The sequence below is a fragment of the Dermacentor variabilis genome, chromosome 2 (assembly GCF_050947875.1).
Source record: "Dermacentor variabilis isolate Ectoservices chromosome 2, ASM5094787v1, whole genome shotgun sequence".
NCBI classification, from domain to species: domain Eukaryota; kingdom Metazoa; phylum Arthropoda; class Arachnida; order Ixodida; family Ixodidae; genus Dermacentor; species Dermacentor variabilis.
Genome location: NC_134569.1, coordinates 53,987,940 through 54,010,757, shown reverse-complemented (window position 1 = coordinate 54,010,757; position 22,818 = coordinate 53,987,940). Strand labels below are relative to the sequence as shown.

General features: G+C 48.9%; 1 protein-coding gene across 2 annotated transcripts in view; it reads right to left on the bottom strand.

Moving 5' to 3' along the window:
- The window catches only part of Ncc69 (sodium chloride cotransporter 69), a 151,703-nt gene that overhangs the window by 6,050 nt on the left and 122,835 nt on the right, over positions 1-22,818 (bottom strand). For both annotated transcript variants that reach the window (XM_075680543.1, XM_075680544.1), the window contains exons 13-23: positions 21,681-21,836; positions 19,751-19,850; positions 18,309-18,420; positions 16,184-16,318; positions 15,286-15,392; positions 14,893-15,092; positions 13,676-13,942; positions 10,434-10,548; positions 8,128-8,214; positions 6,428-6,545; positions 176-243 (exon numbers count right to left, since the gene is read on the bottom strand). In XM_075680543.1, coding sequence (XP_075536658.1) covers positions 176-243; positions 6,428-6,545; positions 8,128-8,214; positions 10,434-10,548; positions 13,676-13,942; positions 14,893-15,092; positions 15,286-15,392; positions 16,184-16,318; positions 18,309-18,420; positions 19,751-19,850; positions 21,681-21,836 — 1,465 coding nt within the window. The remainder of the gene's footprint in view (positions 1-175; positions 244-6,427; positions 6,546-8,127; positions 8,215-10,433; positions 10,549-13,675; positions 13,943-14,892; positions 15,093-15,285; positions 15,393-16,183; positions 16,319-18,308; positions 18,421-19,750; positions 19,851-21,680; positions 21,837-22,818) is intronic.

Sequence of the window (22,818 nt, the reverse complement as noted above, 5' to 3'; positions counted from 1 at the left end):
GCGCTAACTGTCACTAGAGACGTTGACATCTTTGGCTGTGGTTGAAATGGCTGGTAATGACTCTACAAAAAAAAAACTCGCTCGCGTGTCACTGACACCACCGAAAGCATTCTTAGAGTACGTTCTATGTAGACAAATAGAGACAGAGAAAAATATAGAAGGAGGAGGTACTCACATAGCGACCAAAGTGGCATTCTTGGAATGTTTCTGCAGCAGCTCGCGAAGACGCAGATGTCGGTACGTCTGGAGAAACGAAAAAAAAAAGAAAGAACAATGACATGAACACAGTCATAAGATGTGACATTTTTTAACAGCTGTCGCAAGCAGGTCAGCGACCATCTCTTTTGAACTTCCACTGCATCAGCCACTCGCGACTCCAAGCCGCACTGCGAGTTCAAGATGTTCCTACCCAAATCCAAAAGTGACCAAACGGAAATTTGGCCGAACGTTTCCTGCCCCGTCAAAACTCATAAGCGAGTCCAGATTCATACCTTCTGCAGGCGGCACGGGGGATTCAAAGAATGGCGCCCAGCGTCGACGTTTCGGTCAGTTTCCACAGGGCGAATCCCGGTTGGTTGACGAACTATGCATAAGTGACTATAAAGTATTTGTTACAGTGCAGGTGTCTATGGCTGAGATGCCGGAACGCCTTCGCGTCCGTCACGCCGACAGAAATTCCAATATGCCGATCCCGGAGGCAGTGGAGGGCCAGGAGCAATGGCTCGTACCCCCGGTAAGGCACAGAGGCGCGAAGCGCACGTACAGAACAGCTTTCGTGTCAATACGAAACGCGCAAATAGAAACAGCCTTCAAACCACATGATTGATCAAACCCATCGATGACGAGGCGCGCGCACTTCCGCGTTGATCAGCGTACGTTGCCACCAATCGCTCGGCAGTGGTTTTGTCGGAGACTAACGTAGACGTCTTAAAACCGGAAAGGAAGCAGTGGCTCATCCACTTCGTAGAAGACTTCGGCCTCGGCTACTTAGACGATCCGATTCAACCAACCACCGTACACGGGTCACACATCGATTTGACTTTGGCCAAACACATTTCTAAAGTAAGAACTGGAAAATATCTGCGTATACCAAGCGACCATAAAGCAGTTACAGCAATCATTTCAATGTAATCATCAAAATAAAGATTTCGTAAACTGCAGGAGTGCAGATTTTTGGGCTACAGTTGCATCAGTTCAAGTCATAGCGCTGTAATGACACGGACAAGAAAAAGCGACAGGGCGTGCGCTAACTATCAACTGAATTTTATTTCAGAAAAGCGTGGTATACTAATTATGCCGGCTCAATCGAGTGGAAATCATCGCACGCGCAACCCAACGCTTTCCAGATAGGCAGTTTCCTTTCTGCTCGGAGAAATCGACGGAGCGCCGACGAAGTTAGCACCTTCTTTTGCAATCAAGCCTGCTTCTAAAATTTGCCGCGTATATTTATCTGTATTTCTAAGCAAGACTAAACAATCCTTAATCAGTGGTTTACACCTGCAATCATCACAATGAACGGAGACACGTCCCTCTCGATAACAGTTCAATTTTCTTTTTCTTTTTTTCCTCGCGTTACCTTAACCTGTCACTGAGGCACCTGCCTGTCTGCCCTGTGTACATTTTGCCCCCACGAGAAAGGGAACCGATATACAACACCTTGTGCGCGGTGTACAAATGGCGGCCGATGGTTTTTCGCGCATCCTCGGCGCGTCTTTCTCGACGGATCGGTGGTCTTACATATGCTTGATAGCCTTTGTGGAGTTGGAAAACCACGTGATATCCCGTGCACGTGCGGTACAACCACCTTCTTTCCGTTTTCGTGGATGCGCTCGCACTCACCACCCGGTTCCCTTGATTTCTTTTTCAGCGCATTTTCCGTCACTGATTAAAGTACGTGCATGAATAGGGTAGCCTGCTTTCAGTAGCCGCTCTTTCTGTCTCAAAAAGAAACTCCCGGGAATCAGGTGGGGGCATGATTTGCAAAGCGCATTCACACAACATAGGTTTGCGATTGCGAACTTCGCCAGCTTCGAATGAGACGAGGCATGCGGAAGCAACACCTTTGCTTCCCTACGGTGATATTCCCAACAGCAATGATTGACGGTGAAACTTAGTTTGATATCTAAAAACTGGATAGCACTATTGGTGGTAGCTCGTGCGTAATAACCAGATTGTCAAGACAATATTCATTGAACACCGCAACTGTTTCAGCGTTATTTGAGTTGAAATCACACATCACGCGGTAGTCGTTCACATATCTAAATTTTTTTTAAATCTTTATCGTCGCGAGTTTTTATTTTAGACGGCTGTCTTGAAGGGCCAGAAACAGATCGCTCAAGGGCAGGGGTCAGGCATGACCTACATTGAAACGTGTGTTTGTGCCATATATCACTTTGAACAGCAATGTGCGTAATGAGCGCAGATGATGGGATCAGTGTTTGACAAGTTGCCGAGCATTATGCGCAACGAATCTACAGCTTCGCTGACCAACCACTTTCACAGGAGTGGATTGGCCGAGATTTTTTTTTTTTCTTCCGATAAAGCAGACGGTAACAGTACGCATTAGGTGCTTCTACTGAACTGCCACGCCCACATACGAAGCTCCACGATGCGAGCGACGAGGAATTTCATAGGCCTTTCCTTAATTAGGCTTTATTCACGGCTGCAAGCTCACGCAAACATTAGATCTAATCACTCGTTACGTGTAACGAATGTCTACATATGTTCGTAGCGGCCTTTTGATTCGTTCATTATTATTTCTTTTTCTTTCCCTGGGCGTAGCTTGGCTGAAGTGCGCATCTACACCGTATGTGCACTTTCCACCGGCTTAGAAACGTTGGCTCAAAGGTCACAGAGATTGTCTTGCGGAAGAAAGCCCGCGATACGCCGTGCGTAACGCCCTGCCTTCCAGTGATTCGCTATCAGGCGACTTGCGAGACAACGGCCAAGTCGCGCCGAACTCTGTCACCTGGCGCGCGAGTAGCGCAAGTGTGTGTCGCGACACATTCCGTTACCAAACGGCGCTCATCGGCGTTTCATCGGGTATCTCGAGAGGCGTACGACGTCAAGAACAAGTTGCGTGCGTCGTCCCGCGATATCTCGTCGAATGAAAGACTCTGTGTGCCCCATATCTGTCAGTTTTGATATTTGTTTTTGTTTTGTTTCTTTTTCATTGCTGGCGACCCTGATAACTACGTTTTTGTGGCTACTGGCAAGGTGAGACATGCAGAATGATGCACAATCTAAGGATTCCACATATTCACCTTATCTGCATTGCCTTATGGTGTGTTGGTTACCTAATCTAGCGAAATAAATCACCCCAGCCGCTTATCGTTCGCGTTCGTGGTTTATTAACGCGGACGAATGTTCGGAGGCTGATCTGTGTTACGCTACTTTCACAACGTAGGTACGCATAAAATCACAGCCAGGCAGTTTATCTTACGAAGGTGACGTTATGAAAGAAGGCAGACGCGAAACTCGCACGCATAGCAAATTACCATAATCTGCGCAAGGTTCTCCAACTGCGTGTATTTATTATGCAAATTTATGCTGGACGTTGGCGGGCTTGCATCGATAAGTCATTTGTTAGTCATTCACTCAGTGAAGCGTGGATAAAGAACATTACGCAATTCTGAGTAAGGAATGGCTCCTTCACTGTAGAACATGAGTCAAAACTAGAGTGACGATTTCCTTCGGCGAACTTTTCCAAATCGTATTTGCATCATTAATCTTTAGTTTCGTGCGATCGTTAATCTCTCGTACTTACCGACTTTACTGTGCGTTGGCTCCTACACCATGCCTGCTTGTCGATAGCGGTTGACTCGGTTGTACTAGTCAATTAAGTCCAAGTAACACTCATCCTCAAAAGCCCTCAAACATACCATATGTTAAGCAACACCACAAGGCAACTTCCACTGTGTTTTGATAAATTTTTGCTTTTGCTGTTACCGCTCTTTTCCTATCCTTTCTTCTTTTTTCCTTAGCTGGTATTTGCAGCGCAAATGCCTTTTTTTCATGCGACTTGTGGCCGCTTGCGTAATTAGTTTCACGTTGATATATATATATATATATATATATATAAATAAAAAGAGCATTAGCGCTACAAATTCCAGCTAAGGAAAAAAGAAGAAAGGATAGGAAATATATATATATATATATATATATATATATATATATATATATATATATATATATATATATATATATATATATATATATAAAGAACATCGATTGAAATCAAAACAATGAACAGAACTGAAGGTTCTCTCACAGACGATGGACATATTATTTTCCCATGTAACGACCAAAATTCCGCAGCATCGCCTCTGCACGAAGTTGCGCAGCAGCCAAAGGTTCCTCTCTCTATGCAGCGGCAACGGTCTTCCGGTCAAGAAAACTCGTTTCTTATTTTTCGCTTCAGTACTGCCGTTACACGAATGACTCTTGCTACAAATGTCAAAACCTTTCTGTCATCCACAGCCTGGCTGCTCTAAACGATGCTGGTATTCCAGAGAGTGTACGTTCGTAACTCTCGGCACAGAAACGCCGCCACGCCTCTCCTTTAGGGGAGGGTCGTGCGGGATAAAGAATGCGAATGGTCCACGTAATTCCTAACAGTTGAGCAACGTTTGGTGAATTCAGCGATATCGTCGTCAGCAGATACAGCCCAACGACGCTGGGGGGGGGGGGGGGGGGGGCAGGTCCGCGATCGTTTTCGTGGTCGTGCTTACTACGTGCGCGATACAAGGAGTCCAAACGACGCGGCACCGTTCAATCTAATCTCATCCCTGTGCTGACCGCACGCGTATCCCACTCTCGTCACAGATAAGCGCGACACCGCGCCTCGATCTGTCAACGGACAGACGCCACGCAGTTCGAAGCACCCGGCAGTGCACCTACACCAAATACGGTCGCGCACACGCTAACTGGCGCTTGCGCGCGCGCCCGACCGGAGCGACGGGTATACTGCACCTCTCCCGAGGACTCCATACTACACAGTGTGGGGATGCGCGACTCTCGCGCGTCCCATATATCTTGTTTTCCCCCATCTCCTGCAATCCCGCTTCGCCGCGTGGCCTGCGTGACGGCCGCGGCGGTTGATGTGGTTGAAGCGCAGCGCGAGAGATGGCGCGAGTGTAGCGCTGCTACCGGCGGGGTTACTTGGGTGCGGGAGCGGAAGGCGCTCTCTCTTGGATTCGGGATAGCAAGCGGTACGGACGTGCCGTGCCACGCGTGCGCCGACCCGTGCTTCTGCGAGACCGTCTAGCGTGGCTGCCTTCGAACGCGCCACGGTTCGCGTGACAGTACGCGCGAACGACCAGGCGTTGGGATCCAGCATGGGGCGAACATATTCGCTCGCTATGTGGTCGCGGTGAGTCGGACTTCCAGATTTGTCGCGCGCCCATCGGCATGTTTTGTGGATAGCAACTCGGCTAGCAGGCATTGATCTATGAAAGGTGCAATAAATGCCCTTGTGATTGTTTGCACTACTGTGTTGTCGTTCCTTTGTCCCAAGAGCACGGGAGGAAATCCCCACAACAGAAATGACAAAATAATGGCGGACACATACAAAGAAGGGCAAAAGAAATATATGTTCCTTATTTGTTCGCCACCTCTGCGTTCCGGTTACGCCTCTTAGGTAAGCGCGACTGCGTAAATGTTGCAGTGCAGTGACTACCCAATCTAAAAAATACCCCCCATTTCGTTAATTCGGAAGGGAACGAAAAGCAATGTCATCAGAAATTAAAGCTGCAGGCCGTTACTAGTTGCCTGTCACGTAAGATCGATTCGTGAACTTTTGTGCAAGTGCTTGGGCTTTCCGATGGCGCGTTGCTACTGACAATTAGTCCATGCCGCTGACAACTTTACAAAGTGATTTGGTGACGTTGATAATTACTCTGAAGACCTGCGGGCACATCTGCGCTCGAGGAGTAGCGATTATATATATATATATTTCTTTGTTCATCCTAGGGACGACTCGAAGTACACAGTATATTACTTAGCACCTCGTAATGCGTCGCAAATCTTTTTGCCAATTTACGCCCACAAATTGGTGAAACGCACACGTACGCTGCGATTCATTCCTCTCTGTCAGGGTCATATCTAAAATTATCGGTGTCATAACTGTTCGAGCATATATGTTCCCATGCACGAACAATATCAAACAATAAAACGAGTCAATCATGTCAATTATGAGTCACGTTGAACTGATGGTTAAGCTATCTGTCTTTATGCGCCTCGCTTGCCTCCTAAATGGCAAATGGGACGATTCGCCCGATTGATCGTGTGTTTGATGTATCCATCAGCTGTTAATGCATTGGCACGGGCACGGATAATTACGAATTGTTCCGCTGATTCACCCAATCGTAAAGCCACTCCTTAAACGTGTTCTTTCACTAATTTCTACGGATAGGTCAGGGTCGCTCACCTTGTCCCTGAGCGCGAGCATCTCGGAGTCCGAGATCTCGAGTGGGTCGTGCTCCACCTCGGTGTCGTCGTCCTCCGTCCGGCGCCACTTGCGGACCAGGTCCTCGAACTCGCGCTTACTGCAAAGGCGCAGAAAAAAAACAAACAAACATGTATGCCCATCATTAGATGCTAACTGGGCACGCGACCTCCCAGCCAAGGTAGCAGCGACATGACACGTAACAAAACAAAAAGTCCCAGTTTCGTCTGAAAGGCGGTAGTGATATAGCGATAACAAAGTATTAGACAACTACACGAAGTAAGCATCATAGCTTTATCGGTCGTCTAAACTGCACTAAACAATCGCTTACTAATTAACTTAACGGACGCGGCATCGCGATCTCACAGGCAAGCACGAACAGATCTCGCTCGATGACCGCGGACACTCACTGTCACAACGCTGGCGTCATGAAGAGCGGAAGCAGCGGCGAGCGATCGCTTCGCGCTGCCTCTCGCTTCGAAGCGACTCCGAAGCTTGATTACGCAACTTCCGACACTAGGCGCGCGAGAACACAGAGCACTCAAGCGACCGGACGTATGGGCTCGCCCAAACTTCGCACCCGCCGCACATTGCCTGCAAGATAGATGTGCGCGGAGCCGTGCTCAGCCGCGCCTCAGCCAGCAACGGTCGGGCTAGAAGAGTAGACGGACCCCACTCTCACCTGCACCCCCCCCCCCCAATCGCCTTGCGCGCACGACAGTGGGCGAGCGAGAAGACGGCACACATCAAGCCACCATCCTTCCCGCCTGAATCTCGCGCGCTTTCCCGCACACATACGGCACGATATAACCTTATCGCGCTTGGACTTTATACGGAACCTGACGAGAACGGCGACGGTCGAAGCTGTCCCAACAATATGTGCAGCGGGTGTCCGACTGCACTGGTATTGTTGCTGCATCTTCGTACGGGGTGGTCCAATGTGAGAAGTAACGTTTAAGAGGCACCGAGAAGTAACGTTTAAGAGGCACCGAAGTTTGCTGCAAGACTCCGAGTTCGTACATCACTCGCTAGTACTTGCTGGGTTATCTTCCAGTGGAATGTGCCTCTCTAAGCTATGAAAAATTTGGTGCTAGAACAAGAACTCATGATGGACCAGAACGCGAAATAGGTGTTACTTTACAATTTATACCTGTACAGCCAGACGCATACTACGGCCAAATCTCCGCCCTTTACTGTGATGCCCAACCACGGGGTTGTCGACTAGGGACCTGCGTGCTCATACCCGAAAGCGAAAAATAAAAGACGAGCCGGCAATATCTGCATTGACCTGCACGTAAATCTCTTGTTTTCTGCTTATGCTTTTCGCTTGCTAAATCAGCACTTGCCTCGCATGCTTTCTGCTTGAAGGCAGTGGTCCTGCCTCAAACTGCATGTCATTGCGGATGTGCTTGCGCCTAGCGCTAAAATGCAGCTTGAGTTCATTCATGCACTGCCGTGAAGGTCCCCACATGATTTTTTAAAGTGGTTGCCTCACCACAAATGTCTCACAAGAGCCCGATTTCCTCCCCCATAGTCACTGTATTAGTCTCGTAACTAGCCTTTGCGTCAGCCATTGCCCGCTGACGCAAAGTGCAAATCCTTCGAAGGACGTTGAAGTGATTGATATACCTGGCAAGAGGCAAGACCTTTAAACTAAAACACAACAGCAAAATGTACCATACCTGGATTCAGCCGGGGGCCGCACGATGTCCGGAATGACTGTGACGTCCGAGTACTCGATCCGGAACTTGCTCAGCAGCGACGCCATACTGCGAACGCAACCGACGCGGTGGTCAGCTTTGAGGAAGCACTAGCCGTGCAGTTATCTGCTCGTGTGAACTTCGCATGAGTTCGCAGGCCGCGATGGTAAGGTGACACACCCTTCGATGCGGGTAACACTGCCACGCTTAGAGCGGACCACCACGGGACTATTCTTTACACTGTCGAATTCCGCCACGTTGACGTTTTACAGCCAATCGGAGAAGCCGAGCAGCCCTGTGAATCAATCAGAGCTGACGAGATAGCGAGATGGACAATGCGGCGGAATCTTGACAGTGATCCGCAAGTGCATAGCGCCAAAAGTGAAAGACTAAAGCTAACGCTTCCGGAAAACACATACCGCTGACCAATGCCACCACAGTGCTATAAGCAGTTCAGAAATACATGTAAGGGTCAGAACTATGGCAACGCCCATAGAAGCAGCGCCACCCGTATTAGTCAAAAAGTGTCGTTAGTCCTCGGGGCTCTTTCTTTCCCTTCCTTTTTAAGATGAGTGTCAATAAACCGCGCAACAGGTTGTTGCTTTATTGTATATATTGAAATTCGGAATGTACAAAACTCAATATGCTTTCCTCTGCGAAATCACAGGTCGATCTTGAGTCTCGTAAGCTTAGTGACGTATAGCAATTTCTAGGGTGGCCATGACGCCGTAAGGCTGGCTCTTCAGTTCTCGCGGCAACCGTTGTAACTCGTGAGGCTCTCTCCGCCATGCCGGCAGCGGGCGCGGAAATTAAAATCTCGCGGGCAATTTATTACCTACGCTTAAATTACAGCAGCTCCGAACACAAATATTGCTTAGTTTCGCAGTTCCTCGAGCGTATCGCGTGAACGCAAAGTCCACCAGAGGCAGGGCGAAAGACCTGACAAACTGTTTACGCTTAAAAAAAAGATAAAAGAAGAAAGGGAAAGAGAGAGCAGCTCGGGATAATGCCATATTAACAACCCATTCTGACGACAACGGACCAGGTTGCGGCTGCTCCAGCGCCTCCAGCCAATTTACAAACGACCCGTTTTCGTCACTATATGTTTCTAGAATGATGTGTTTCGGTTATCTGACTAGAACCAGCGTGTTCAGCGTGACAACGACGACCGAGATGCAGCTTCTGTCGCTATGGTAGACCTACAAGAGTCGCGAGAAAATTCCCGGATACTTATCATATATCTTACTTCGAGTGGATAACTACATAAAATTAAATTCTGGAGTTTGACGTGCCAAAATCCCGATATCACTGCGTGGGGTTACCTGGAGTTCTTCAGCGTGCACCCAATGCACGGTACAGGGGCGTTTTTGCATTTCGCCCCCACCGAAAAGCGGGGGCCTAGGCCGGGATTCGATCCCGCGCCCTCGAGCCAGCACAGCAGTGCAACGCCAAAGATACGATACGCCGTCAAGGCGGCTAGAGCAGATAACTGCGTTATTTAATATGGTTTCACTCAAGGAGAACAGGACTATGCGGGAATTCAGAGGTGCTGGACACTAATTATTGCTTAAAGCTTCACACATATAATAGGTGGCATTCCGAAGTAGCAATCGCTCAAAAACCGCGAGAATGACAGTGGGGCTCACATAGAGTTCGTTCACTTAACTGGGCCGTGGTGTTAACTGAAAGTGCAAGTGTGACTTCCTTTACTGTATGTGCACTTCAGATTCTATCTCACTGTCTGCTGACTTCACAGAGTTTATTTCCAGCAATGAAGTATTTAACGTTCACAATTTTCGCATTCATGAAATAAATGACGACAGTTCAGTGTAGATGTATGCCGCGAGAATCATAACGTTGAAAGCGTGATGCCGGAATCCACAATTATACCTGCGAATTTCTTCTAGGTTTATTCTCGACTGATGACCCCTTCAGACCCAACGAAAAATAAACGTCAAAACTCGTACAACATTACTATCATTTTTAGGTCACCATCACGGCCGTTACCTTTCCAAGTACAAAAACGCGCTTTTACGAAGAGAATGTGCCGACAGTTCTATCACAGGATGTAGTTCAACCACCTTACTTTGGGGGTTAGCCTAAGGGGCTTTAGGCTAGCCTACCCTTGCAAATTTTTATAGAAAGTCTATAGACAGTCTATAGACGTCTATAGACTGTCTATAGACTTTCTATAAAAAATTTGTTAGGGTAGAACTGGCGCCAGGCGTTCTTGCGGTGGCCATTGATTGAAGATACGCGGTGATTCGGAGTGCGGTATGCATGCTCACTTTCGCTGCTCCCGGTCCAGTTCCTCCTTCTTGTTGGCCAGCGAGAAGACGCGCAGCTTGCATCCGCTCCAGTTGTTGCGTGTGGTCAGCAGGTACGGAATGAGCATCGTGAGACCTGCAGCGACCGCCGCGCAATGTCAGTTATAAAAGGGGCTGACACGCACACTCAAGTGGTCAGCAGGGACAAGTGCCCTTGCCGAAACGCTGGCCCCATTCTGAGACACGTCCCTTATTCTTCGACCACTGTTTATCTATCGTTTTTCAAGTGTCCATCTTTCTGTGAACCATTATCTTGTTTTGACCACCATATGAATCTAACACTCAATGAAGCCAACAAACGGAAGGGAAGTTAACTGTTCTCCTTAACTAAAGTGTAGAAATAATAAGAAAGAAAATTGGCAGTTTTCGCCCAAAGGGTGAAGCATTGTTAGCGACAGCGAGGTTCGGCGTTGCACTTGGACTCTCCTCGAGCGGTGCTCCAACCGTACGCGGGTGCGTCACGTTGGCGCGAGGCTGCACGCGAGGCTGCTGCGCAGGTGGAACAGCGCACCGACAGCTGCCAGGCGTCTCGCAATGCTGGCGTGAGAAGGAGCGTCGCCAGAGGCGTTGCAAGGCGTCGCACCTCGGAGTGGTGCAGGAGATATGAGACGGACGGGAAACCATCGATGCATTAGTCGGTGCCAAGCAAAATATTAGGTAATGCTAGCTCGACGTTTGAGCAGTGCATACACACAGCAGACTCACTCAACAGGAACGTTATGACAGTGCTTGCATGGCGCCTGCGCACGACGCTCGCGCAAGCAGCGGCAGGCAGCAGAACACCTTGCTGGCTCCGCCTCCGAGGCCGTTGATCGTATGCGTTGACGGTGCACCGACTTCGCCTCGTCTTTGTTGTAGCCAACCGCACTCCGCGACTCTGCGGGCCTTTTTAACCAGCGTCTAAATCCTCCGTGCATAATTATTGCAGGAAACGCTAGGGCGCGCACGACATGGTCCCTGCTTAGCGCACGAGCCGCGCATGCGCCTTATAGCAGGGCATAACGACAACGGACGGCGGCGCCGAAAATGGAAATGACAGTAGACTAAACAACTTTGTGCAGTTGGAAGCCAAACCTACATTTTTTTTTTGGATTATGTACACGATGTTCTGCCATTATTTGGATATATACACACACACACACACAACATGCACGACAAGGGCGCACAGTATACCGCAAAGCCGAACAAACGCGAACAAAGAAAAGACTTGGCATCTGCTGCGCGTTCTTCATATCTGGACCAACTGGCCCGGCAGCGAGTTTCTTTACCTGAAGCACCTGATACGACACCATATGAACAATGTGCTATCGACGCAAAAACTTTGTATAATGCGGCATCTGCGAAAAGAAGATAAGTATATTCACGGAGTCTACGCATAATCACTGAAATTCGGAGCTGCCCTTTCCCACTATAGTGCTATGGTGAACAAATGAAACCTGAACGCGAAAATATAAATCAGCACCGAAATCGAACGAATCTCTTTAAGTCAGGGAAGAGGAGCCGAACTGACAAAACTTGATGTTCGTAAGAGCTATTTGCCATTGGCCAGTAGCCTTCACTAACAATATGTCCAACATCGGGATTGGGTGAAATTTTTTTCTTACGAACAAATCTGGCGTAAGAGGTTTTTGTGAATTCGTTCCCCGATTATTCATCAGAACCTCAATGCATCATAACCATTTTCTTTTTGTAGGATAACTAATTAGACATTTATGTATTATTCCTGAACAAAGTTTGGTATTCTCATAGTTCGTTGTTTACCTGTCCCATTTGCGTTACGTTTTTTTTTTTTTTCGCGTTGATACGTGCACTCGGCAAAATGTCTTAATTTTATAGGATGCCATTCAACGAAGCTCCTTCGCAGACCCGATCAACTTGTGGTGTCGACGCTGTTCTCCGTAATATTTGCTCACAGAACCAGAGCATGGCATATAACCACAGGCCGCACTCCAACACCTGTTGTCATTTTCCTTCTGACAACACAAACAAGCTAACGGTTTCAAATACACATGTACGAATTTGCGACGGTAGATGTGACGAGGGGGCGCCGTACTCCTATAGAAATAAACACGCGGATTCCGGCGAATGTATGTAGGCTCGGCGAAACGTACGAGCCGTGGATCAATGAGTGTCGGAGTTCGTGTTGCCTTCCCGGCATTGTCAGCAGGCCAAGGAAGCGCATTCGCTATAACTTGTTTTCGGCATCAAATTATATACTGAAACGGTCTCATGACATCCCCTGATATCGCTATCGTGAACAATGTACTGTAAAGTGTTGCACCCGCAGTTTACTTATCTGATGGTAAGACCATATGGTAAAACTATCGGATAAACGCGCTACGGTTAAGAAAGCTCAACGTTATCTTGCGAAACCCCTGTAATCGAATTCGTTATTTCCGTTGCATTTGTAAAATGGTTTATCGAACGGCTAAGATACCATCGCTGTAAGAAAAACAATGATAATGAATTTCGTCGCTGACATCTAAGCACGGCCGGCCTAACGTTGGACGGCGAGATTTACGCTCAAACGCTTGAGGCGCTGCAGTTGCACGTGCAGAGGGGTTCCTGTTCAACGTAAGACTGCAGGTTGCCTAGGTTACGGGCTACGCGCGTCAAGGAACATTAAAACGTGCGAGCGTTGTAGGTCTACGTCATTCAGCGACACGCGCTGCACACGCGAACATTTATCTGCCGCCCGGAACTGATTGGAAAAACCCATTGATTATCACGCACAATTAAATATTTGCAATCTTGTGAAGTAATTTGCAATCCATACATCGCATCTCAACAATACCGATTCACACTCGCACAAGGTTCGAAATGTTTATTGCCCCACTTACAGCGATAAGGCTTTTTTTTTTTTTATTAATCTCTGGACTGTTGCGCTTGAGTACAAATTCACGTGCTGCAGCTTCTGTGGTGCTGCTGAGCAAGGCTCGAGAAGCAAGGCGTGTGCTCCCGCTGAAAACAACAGTGTCCCGAAAAGGCTACACGCCTTGGCTGCGCAATCGGGCATTCTCCGCATCGTGTACGTACGTATAGTCAAGCGGGGGGAGCGTTCCACGAAAACTGGCCCTGTGGACACCTCAAGAGCTCCCAACCCCACTGCCTTAGCAGACCGACGAGCCATCCACATCTTAACGAAGACGTATCGTTACGACCACCGTTACCGTTTCGACGTGCGAAGCAGTTTTCGTGCTCACCTCCGTCGTCGTACAGCCACCAGACGTCGATGGTTCCTTTCCTCTGCTTGCGCAGGAACTGGTTGACGGCCAGCGGCAGCTCCTTGGGCTCGTCGGACGTCTTGTTCGCGTCCTCGGCGCCCTGGTGGTGCTGGGGCATCACGTTGACCACCACCGAGGCCGGCTCGGGCTCGGCCAGCGGCGCCTTCTCCAAGGCGTTGCCCGGCATGCCCACCGCGCGGCCCATGTGCGGAGTCGCCGGAGGGGAGGGCTCCCGGGAGCTGCCGCCTGCGCGACGACGCCTCGTTGAGACTTGTACACGCGTAACGCGGCAAAGCGAGAAACTACCGTTTCGTGCATGGGGAGGAGGCCGACACTAGGAAGACAGTTTGGCGCAATAACCGTCGAAGACGAAAGTAAGCCAAGATTACACTGTCTTGTGCCCCCCTTGTACTGCTCTCGTGTCTCTGCTCTTTTCTTATCTCTGCAGTTGAAACGTCGTCGCCTTGAACGGCTGTTGCACGCGGCTGCGACTCACGGTGTAGCGCAGAAACTGCGAGAACCACTGCTGTGCGAGAACGCGCGCCTCATTTTCGTCGTGTATGCTAGCAGTGCGTCACATAGCACGAAATGTCATCGGCCGCGTCCGTGGTGCCGCCGACCTGGAGCTATAGCCATACATAACTACATAGTTATATCGCGGGCAGAAGGACAGAGAGTACAGACATGGACATAGCGCTGCGTGTTTTTCTAATGTGCCTTGTTGTGTCCGCGTCGTTCTGCGAGTAGGACAAAGTAGAAGACGCGAATACCAACAAACCCACATAGCTACCCTCATCAAGCGCACTGGTTTGGTCGACTGAAATACGCGCCACCCACATGCAACACCCTTCTACTTGCTTCTGTGGAAAGTGTCCGTTCGGTCGACGTGAAGCACTGCTGCACAGACGCGAGATAGGACGAAGAACAAAACAAATGTATTCAAGCAAGGGCCTCTCGTCCTAATCTCAATTGCCTCAAGCCTAAACTAAACGCAATCGACTAGATGCAATCGCGTCTAGACGATGTGATTACTACCCCGACACAAGTCCCTAGGCTACTCCAGAAACACAACCACGGTATGCACGTCCACTAATCTGCCGTAGGGTGCGTACGCACAGAATGGTCTCGCTGATACTGCCCTCCCAAGCGTAAGGCTGCGAACGAGAGAGATCTTGCTGCAGTCGTTCGTGTCTCACCCATGGAGAGCTGTGCGCTGGAGATGTTCCGCGGGAAGGCACCCGACGAGTTCTCGCGTTCAATGCCTCCGGGAACGGTCAGCATGTCGGGCTTCTTGCCGTTGGCGGCGACCGTCGCGTCCTGGTCGGCGTACTCGGAGTAGTCGTGGCCCTCGGGAAGCCGCAAGATGCACACGGACATGTACAGGTCCAGCACGTCGCTGCGAGACGCCGAGACAAGGAGGTGTGTTACGATGATCACAATAATGCAACACGCAGGTTACTTCTTGCAGGGCTATAGTTCCTGTTACTGACGCTCTTTACATACAGGAACCGTAATAAACTTGGAACCCGCGCTGTCCCGGCGGCCGAGGGGCAAAAAAGAATCAAACGCGCAATGCGCTCTATACTCACTGGATGACGGTGAAGTACTTGAGCACCTCCTGGCGGTCGCACGTTTGCCAGTTGGACTTGTAGCCGATCAGCACGACGTTGGGACGGAGCTTGCCCAGTCCTGAAGACTGAACGGACAAGAGAGCCGGTGATTAACATTTCCGAGGTGCAACCTGACTATGACGCGATAGTAACAGCAGCAGTGGCGCGAGTAGCGATGCTGGAACGTTAAAGTAATAAATGAATTTGTACTTTTTGCAGTTCTAAATTGAAACTTTCCTTACTTTGAACGAAGCTTTACACTCTTGCGTCATGGGTATCGGTGCCCGCTAAGGATTGATCAGGACGGCAGCGATGATTCTGAGCATGAACTACATCGCGTTTCAATCGGCAGTTTATATGACGGATATTAGAATAAAAGCTATATTGCGCCATATGACAGGCCTGCAGCTCTAACACAGGAATACACAGCAAATATTTAAGAGATACATATACGAAAGCGAAATGCAAGCGGTGGGACCACTCACGGCGGCTGTATGAGATACCTTAGCGACGATTTTAACGAACTCAGCCCTTCTGCTTGCGCCATTTCAAGCACACAATCAACTAGGAGGCCACGCCTTTCGCCACCTTTCCCCCAAACATGGTTGGCTTTGGAATGACGTCACTGCCTCTTCTCAACTTGAGACATCAAGCTTTGCACGCTCCTCTTCCCTCATCTCGCTCCTTAGTTCATCGGTGCGAGACGACGATATTTTTTTTTCCCGCGAGGTGGGCCAAAATGCGTCTACGATCTTTCGGTTCGGCGCCGCTGCAGCGTCGCGAATGTTGGAGACAGTCGGAGAGACCACTGCGCGCGACAGGTGAGGGCGCGCGCGCGTTCCCTGCCCGCGTCCAGAGAGAAGTGCTCCCAACGCACCTGCAGCATGGATCGTACGCCGTGCGTGAAGTCCTCGTCGCGCACCAGTGTGTAGAAGGCCTTGACCTTGCGGCGCTCGAGCCATGCGTTGGCGCGGTTGGTGAGAGCAGTGCGCGACCGGAACGTGAGGCGGTGCTGCAAGAGAAAACAAGGAGCTGCAGACGCCACAGGCGGAGAACGGAGCGAGCAGGAAGCCAAGGTGCTGGACACACGGCCGACTCTTCGCGGGCAAAAAAAAATTATGGGGTTTTGCGTGCCAAAACCACTTTCTGATTATGAGGCACGCCGTAGTGGAGGACTCCGGAAATTTCGACCACCTGGAGTTCTTTAACGTGCACCTAAATCTAAGCACACGGGTGTTTTCGCATTTCGCCTCCATCGAAATGCGGCCGCCGTGGCCGGGATTCGATCCCGCGACCTCGTGCTCAGCAGCCCAACACCATAGCCACTGAGCAACCACGGCGGGGTTTTTTTTTTTTTTTTTTTTTTTGCGCGGGCTAACTGCAACGAACTTTCACTTAGGCTAAATTGGTTACGAAAGAGTAACAGACACTAGCGATCGTAGCAATCGTGGCAAAGCTGTGGGAGTGGTAGTTGTCTAATTTTCCCGCTAACAGCTGCTGAATAGTGCCGAAGCACAACCACGCATGCACTTGGTGGTTAGCGGATGTAACACAAGTCCTATCACATCGCCTCCGAGATTTCCAGCGTCCCGCGGGCGCCACCTGTGATCTCGGTGGTTATGCCGATGCGCCGCGCTGATTCTCAACGATCAGGGTAATGCGTCATTTCCGGCGAGCGGTAATGCCGGCGTTGCTGTTGTTCTTGTTGTTTTCAAATCGTAGTTTGGGAATTAAAAAGGTCTTGTTATGCGAGTTTCTCGTGGCGCATCCACTGGTATTTCAAACGTAATATCTTGTACGGAGGCTGCTATACCTACCCTATTTGAGACTAGGCATCTTAAGTGGTGCAAAACTTCGTTACATTCGGTCTCTAAAGGTGAATTCGGACCTGTCGCGATTGACAGAGGTCGTGCAACCAACCGCGACTGGCGATTAACGTTCACACCAGGAAGCGCTGCCTGCCCCCGTTGTCACACCGTAATGCCTTGAGATTGCTATCGCTCGAGCCTGCTTGAGCACCGAACGACTTTCGGTTTTCGTGATTAGGCAGCACAAAAGGCAGGACCACCGGAGACACGTATCGTTTACCTCAAGTAGGTAAACATATCAGGCATCCTGAATGTTTTACACGAGATGTGACTGCGATTAGGAACTAATGCTTTCTTTTTTCTTTTTTACCCCTTTAAGCACTTTTGCTTGGTCTACCTACGAGTATTATAATGTACGTGTCTTTTTCGACCTTGTAGTGAACATTTTGTTCTGCATACTTTTGTTGTCTCACTGAATGTTAAGAACTGAAATGTTTGCTGCTTCTTTGAACGCTTACTGTACTACTGTGTTGGTTGTACTCCGAAATTCATTTTCTTGTACCGCCATATTTATTTAAATATGTTGACCATGTGCCGTGCATATATGAGTATTGTCTTTGCCTGTTTCTAATCTGCTGCTCTATTTTACGCAGCTCATATCAGTTGGTTTATCGTACACTACCAGGAGCTCCCTCGGACAGTGCGACTCTGGCACGTCCCTATATAGTAACGTATATATATGCATATATATATATATATATATATATATATATATATATATATATATATATATATATATATATATATATAACGTATATATGCGTATGCGGCAATTGTAAGCGAAAGCTAAAGTAAAGCTGAAACCTGACAGGCCTGTTCCTCCTGTCTCTCGCTCTATTTTAGTTGTGTTACACTCACGCTGTTCTCAGCTTCATTGATGACGCCAGTTTATTACTGGCACTTCGAAATGTACAACCGCGGCCAAACAAATCGGTCAATCAGCGTTGAAGCAACGCTGTGTCGCCAAGGTGTGTTTGTAGGGACTCGGCTCAGTGTTCTCAATGTAGCGAACATTCCGTGTGGTCCATGCCATTTTAGTATTTAATTGCACTGCGTTGATGGTGTGACGTCAGGCACCTGGAAGGCAACCTCGTTCCGTGGGCGAATATGTGGCCCACGCTCAGGGTTACTCACGGGCGTGACGTTGCCACAGATAAGCAGCGAGAGCTTCTTGGTGATGCTGTAGGCGAAGTCCACCAGGGGAGGACGGTGGCTGGGGTCGCCGGTCAGCACCAGGATCTGGGGCCTGTAGCAGCCGCGAAAAACACCGCACGAAACTTAGCTTCTACGAGACCGTTTGTATAAGCAACATCGTCGCGGAAAATGGATCTCGCAGCAAATTCTTTTTTTTTTTCTATCGTTTCACTTTCGTATATTTGAACAAAAACATCCGAGATCCTTTCATCGTGCATAGCTCAAGTGTTTCAAAATACGGCGCGCTGAGAAGCCACCGGGTGACCTGGGGGTAATCGCGCCGCCTGTGGGCGAGGAAGTAAACCGATCGACGCCTGCGATAATTGAGACCACAAGAACAAAATGTGCAGCTCTCGCAATATTAATGTGTTCAGCAGTTTACAAACAGCTCACGACGGTCGGGTTTTGGCATGTGGTACAGTGAAACAATTCCGCCGAGGATATGCTAATGTCGCTATCACGTGGTTAGGTGTGGCAGGAGGAGGTCACAAGAGCCAATAAAGTTCCGTAGATCGACAGAGCGAGCACCACGATCGAGCGAGAACCGCATCGCACACGCCTATCTGTTCGGTCAAATTGTCTTGAGCTCATGCGCGACCACTCCACGATGACAACTTCGAAAAAAAAAATTAAGCGGCAGTTTGAACGATCTGAGATTTACAGGGATTGCACCTTTTATGCCCTTCGCGTCAGCCGCACTTGGCTGGAGAAGTGGTTCTATGCGTGTAAACAATACAGTATAGCCTTTGTTTTGCCAAGAAAACTAGCGTCTCTCTCTCTCTCTCTTTCTCTCTCTGTTTTGCATCAGCCTAAGGAAACGAGAGATCCACTAAATACATGAATAAGCGATCCGTCGCGATCAATGCGCCATGCACAGGGGCTTGCATTTACGAGTCCGTATTTTCAATCATACACTACATTCGCTTGAGGAAGTGATTCAAACACGCACTTGTGCTGTTGAGAAACCTTATGGTGTACTCGCGGTCAAATTTCACATGAGGCGAAACCCTTCACAAGAACTTTACAGGTGGAGTCACCCGACGCACTACCTTTCTTCGTGTTCTCTGCAATGACGTTAGTTTCGACAACAGTTGTAATTAGGGAACAGTACTAAATAGTAACAGCAGTCCACTAGTTAGCAAAGCGGCAGAAACATATATCTACTACCTGCAGCTTTGAAATGATGCTGTAGCACTTTGTACAGTTACGCAGAAATCACTCGGCGGCCCAACGATGCATAAAACAGGACTTTACAAGGGTGAAATGTAAAATGTGAGTGTTGCATACCTTATATCGAGATAAATTGACGCATCAGTGTGACAGTAATTAATCTGACGAGTGCAGAAAATTGAGCCAGCATCGCGCAAAGCCGGAGTTTATACCTGTAGTTCTTGACGTGCTCCTGAACAGTCTGCAGGCGGTAGACGGCGTTTAGAGCGTCCTTGTATATCTGCGCTTGCGTCGAGGATCCCCAGTTTACGTCTGCGATCACAAAAGAAGAGGCGACTCACACTTTTGATACGTTCAGTTTACGCACGCCAAGAAACTGTCGGCCTGGATATTTCACAAAGTTTCTCCAAACCTTCCCTGAAGCGAAAGATCATCACGATATCAGCTCTTTCGGCAAAGGCATATGCTCTGACTTTAGAAAGATTTCCGTTCCAGAACGCAAATTTTAACGCTCACGTTTGAGCGGAGCCCAAAATAGGACTCATTAATGCGATAACGGAGCCGCGTCTAAACTGTTGTTAGCGCACGGCAACACCTTCAAGTAAGGTAACAAGACAAGCAAGCTGTTTCAAGAACCACCACCACCAAGGTGCTGAAAACGTAAAGCTACAGAAACTTGTGTGCGTGTTCTTCGAAACCCGAAATAACTTGAATGAAAAAAAAAAGTTGCGTTTTCGCCCGAGAGGCGAAGCATTAACAGCGATAGCAAGGTACAAAACTATTACACGAAGTAGGGCCCGTCGTTTTATCCGCAGTATAAATTAAACATTCGCTTGCTAACTAACAAGCATAATGTCACGCCTTCAAAGACACGCATGAACAGAGTCCAGTCAACGATAGCGAGCCATCGCGGTCACAAAGCCGTTGTGATGAGGAATGCCGACAGACCGGGGAGGGCGCGTCCTTATCGCGAAGCGAACCTACCGCGGTGCCGCTTCCCTCCACCATTTACACTGTGCCGGGGCCTTCTCAAAATACAGCAGATCACGTGGTCATCAACACGGCGCGCGGAAAGACAGCGCGCGTCCAGCCGCCACCAGCCTTCTCGGCTCACCCTCGCATGATCGCCCTTCCTCAACCCTGGCACCAACGGAGCAGAGAGATGCCGGCAATCGCAGCAGATCACGCGACCTCCTCGAACACACGGCAAGCGGGCCGCGTCGATACACTCGGAAGAGCATGGCGCCGCTGAGGGCGATAACGCACCTAGAGTAGTGTGTGCGCGTTTGCCTAGTCGTGCGGGGCGAGGTTGCTTCAAAGCGTCAACAACTTTATGCATACTTGCTTTGGCAATAAAGGTCTCCTTGAAAGTTGGTTTTGTTGCGTGAAACTTTCAGCAATCCTGAAAGTTAGCTTCGCCGCTGAGTTTATCTTGATGCAGTGAAGACAAACTGCAAAACGCGACTCGGAAAGTCAAAACTGAGTGCACTGCGTGCGTAACAAGCAAATAAGCCTTTCTCCGTGTGACCATGACTGGCTCCATTCGCATTTACTTTATTCCAAAAGATTCACAGGAATGATTACGTTACGGAGACCATAAGCTTCTAGGAAAAGTAATCTTCCCTAAATACACAGCACACACACGTCTTCAAATGAATTCATTGGCTGCGAACTTTGAAAACCTCACCAAATATATCATCTATATTTTCCGACAATACTTCAGTGATTGATATTCTGACTAAATGACCTGATCACGCTCTGCAAGCTCCCTGGCTCCTGTCCCGCTACGAATTTCGCCTACAGCAAAAATCTCGGCAGCAGCACCACGTCACGTTCTGCAGCTTCTATGCGATTTTCAACTTTCGGTATTCGCACAAAAAAGAGAAGACGTAATCACATTCTTTAGCATAATGTAGGGCCCGGCTTGTTGGTGCGTGACGTAACGTTAAACTAGCGGTACAGATAAAACACGCGCGCAAGGAGGCATAGATGACACCGGCGCTATAACGGGGCAGTAGATTAGAGGCGCGCAGACGATACTAGCAGATTCTGCGATCGTCTGCTCTCCGCTCTGTTTCCGTGTCCCGTCCATAGCGCTCTTCCTAGTTCAGTGGTTTCTTCGTGCGCGACGTTAAAACTCACCGGGCTTCCTGTAGCTGATGTAGATGTAGAGGCCGAGGACGACGGCAAAGGTGATGAGCGCCGTCTGCCAGTTCATGATGAACATCACGAACACGCACAGCATGGCGCCGATCAGGCTGAGCCACATGTTGTAGTACTTGAAGGCCGGACGGAAACCTGCGGTCGATTAGAAGGCGTCTGTACGGCAGGTGTCCATCGCGCTGACAAGAAAATTAAACTCAATAGTTCGACGAAAGTTTGCCTGGTCGGGCCTCATAATGAAGAAATTAATACTCTGACTGTAAGCTACCAGTAAGGGTTGTTCAATGTCTTTCCTTTCTTTAGCCAGCACTTTGAGTTGGGGACATATTCTCGGATGGCCACTTTCGGTGATATCGCTTTCAGTGCGCGCTTACTGGCTTGTTGAGCGCTACGTCACGCGAAAGCGATAGTACCGCCGAAAGTGATCGTCCGGGAATACGTACCCCGGTCAGCGACCGCAACAATTGATTCATAAATCATTCGTGAAACGCCAATGTCGGTACGCTTCATGATGAGAGAGAAGAAATCAAGGATCACATTGGCTACGCTTTTCACCTTGAAAGAAAAACCCTCAATTCACCTGATTGTTGCATAACACTGCGAAGGAAAGTTTTGCTGCATCCTCAGAAAGAAAGTTTCGTAGATGTAGAAAAACACACGGCAGTTTGGGAATCGCACCCGGGACCACCGCATGGCGAAACAAGTCTGTCTGCCAAACGAATAGTTAAGACTAATAGGTAAGAATATATATAGGGCATATTAATAGTGAACTCGAAGCGCTCGAAGATAGAGTCATTGCCAGGATAAGTTATAATGCGGAAGTCAGCGCGGCCGACCTAGATTAGTTACCGGTGTTGCCTAGTGTGGCTACCTGCTTTGCGATGGACGCGCGTTCTTCTTACAGTAAACCAGGCGCGACATGGATGATTACAGCAGTCGGCTTACAACACACCGACCGATATAGGTGGGGAACCATTAGAGATGCGCGACCAACTGGTAGAGTAAACCGGGATATAACCATTATTTCATGACATACATCGCGATTCATTGATGACAACTCCCGGTTCTCGCTCGTTTTCACGTTAGCCCCCATGTTCGAGAGGACAGGGTAACGTAA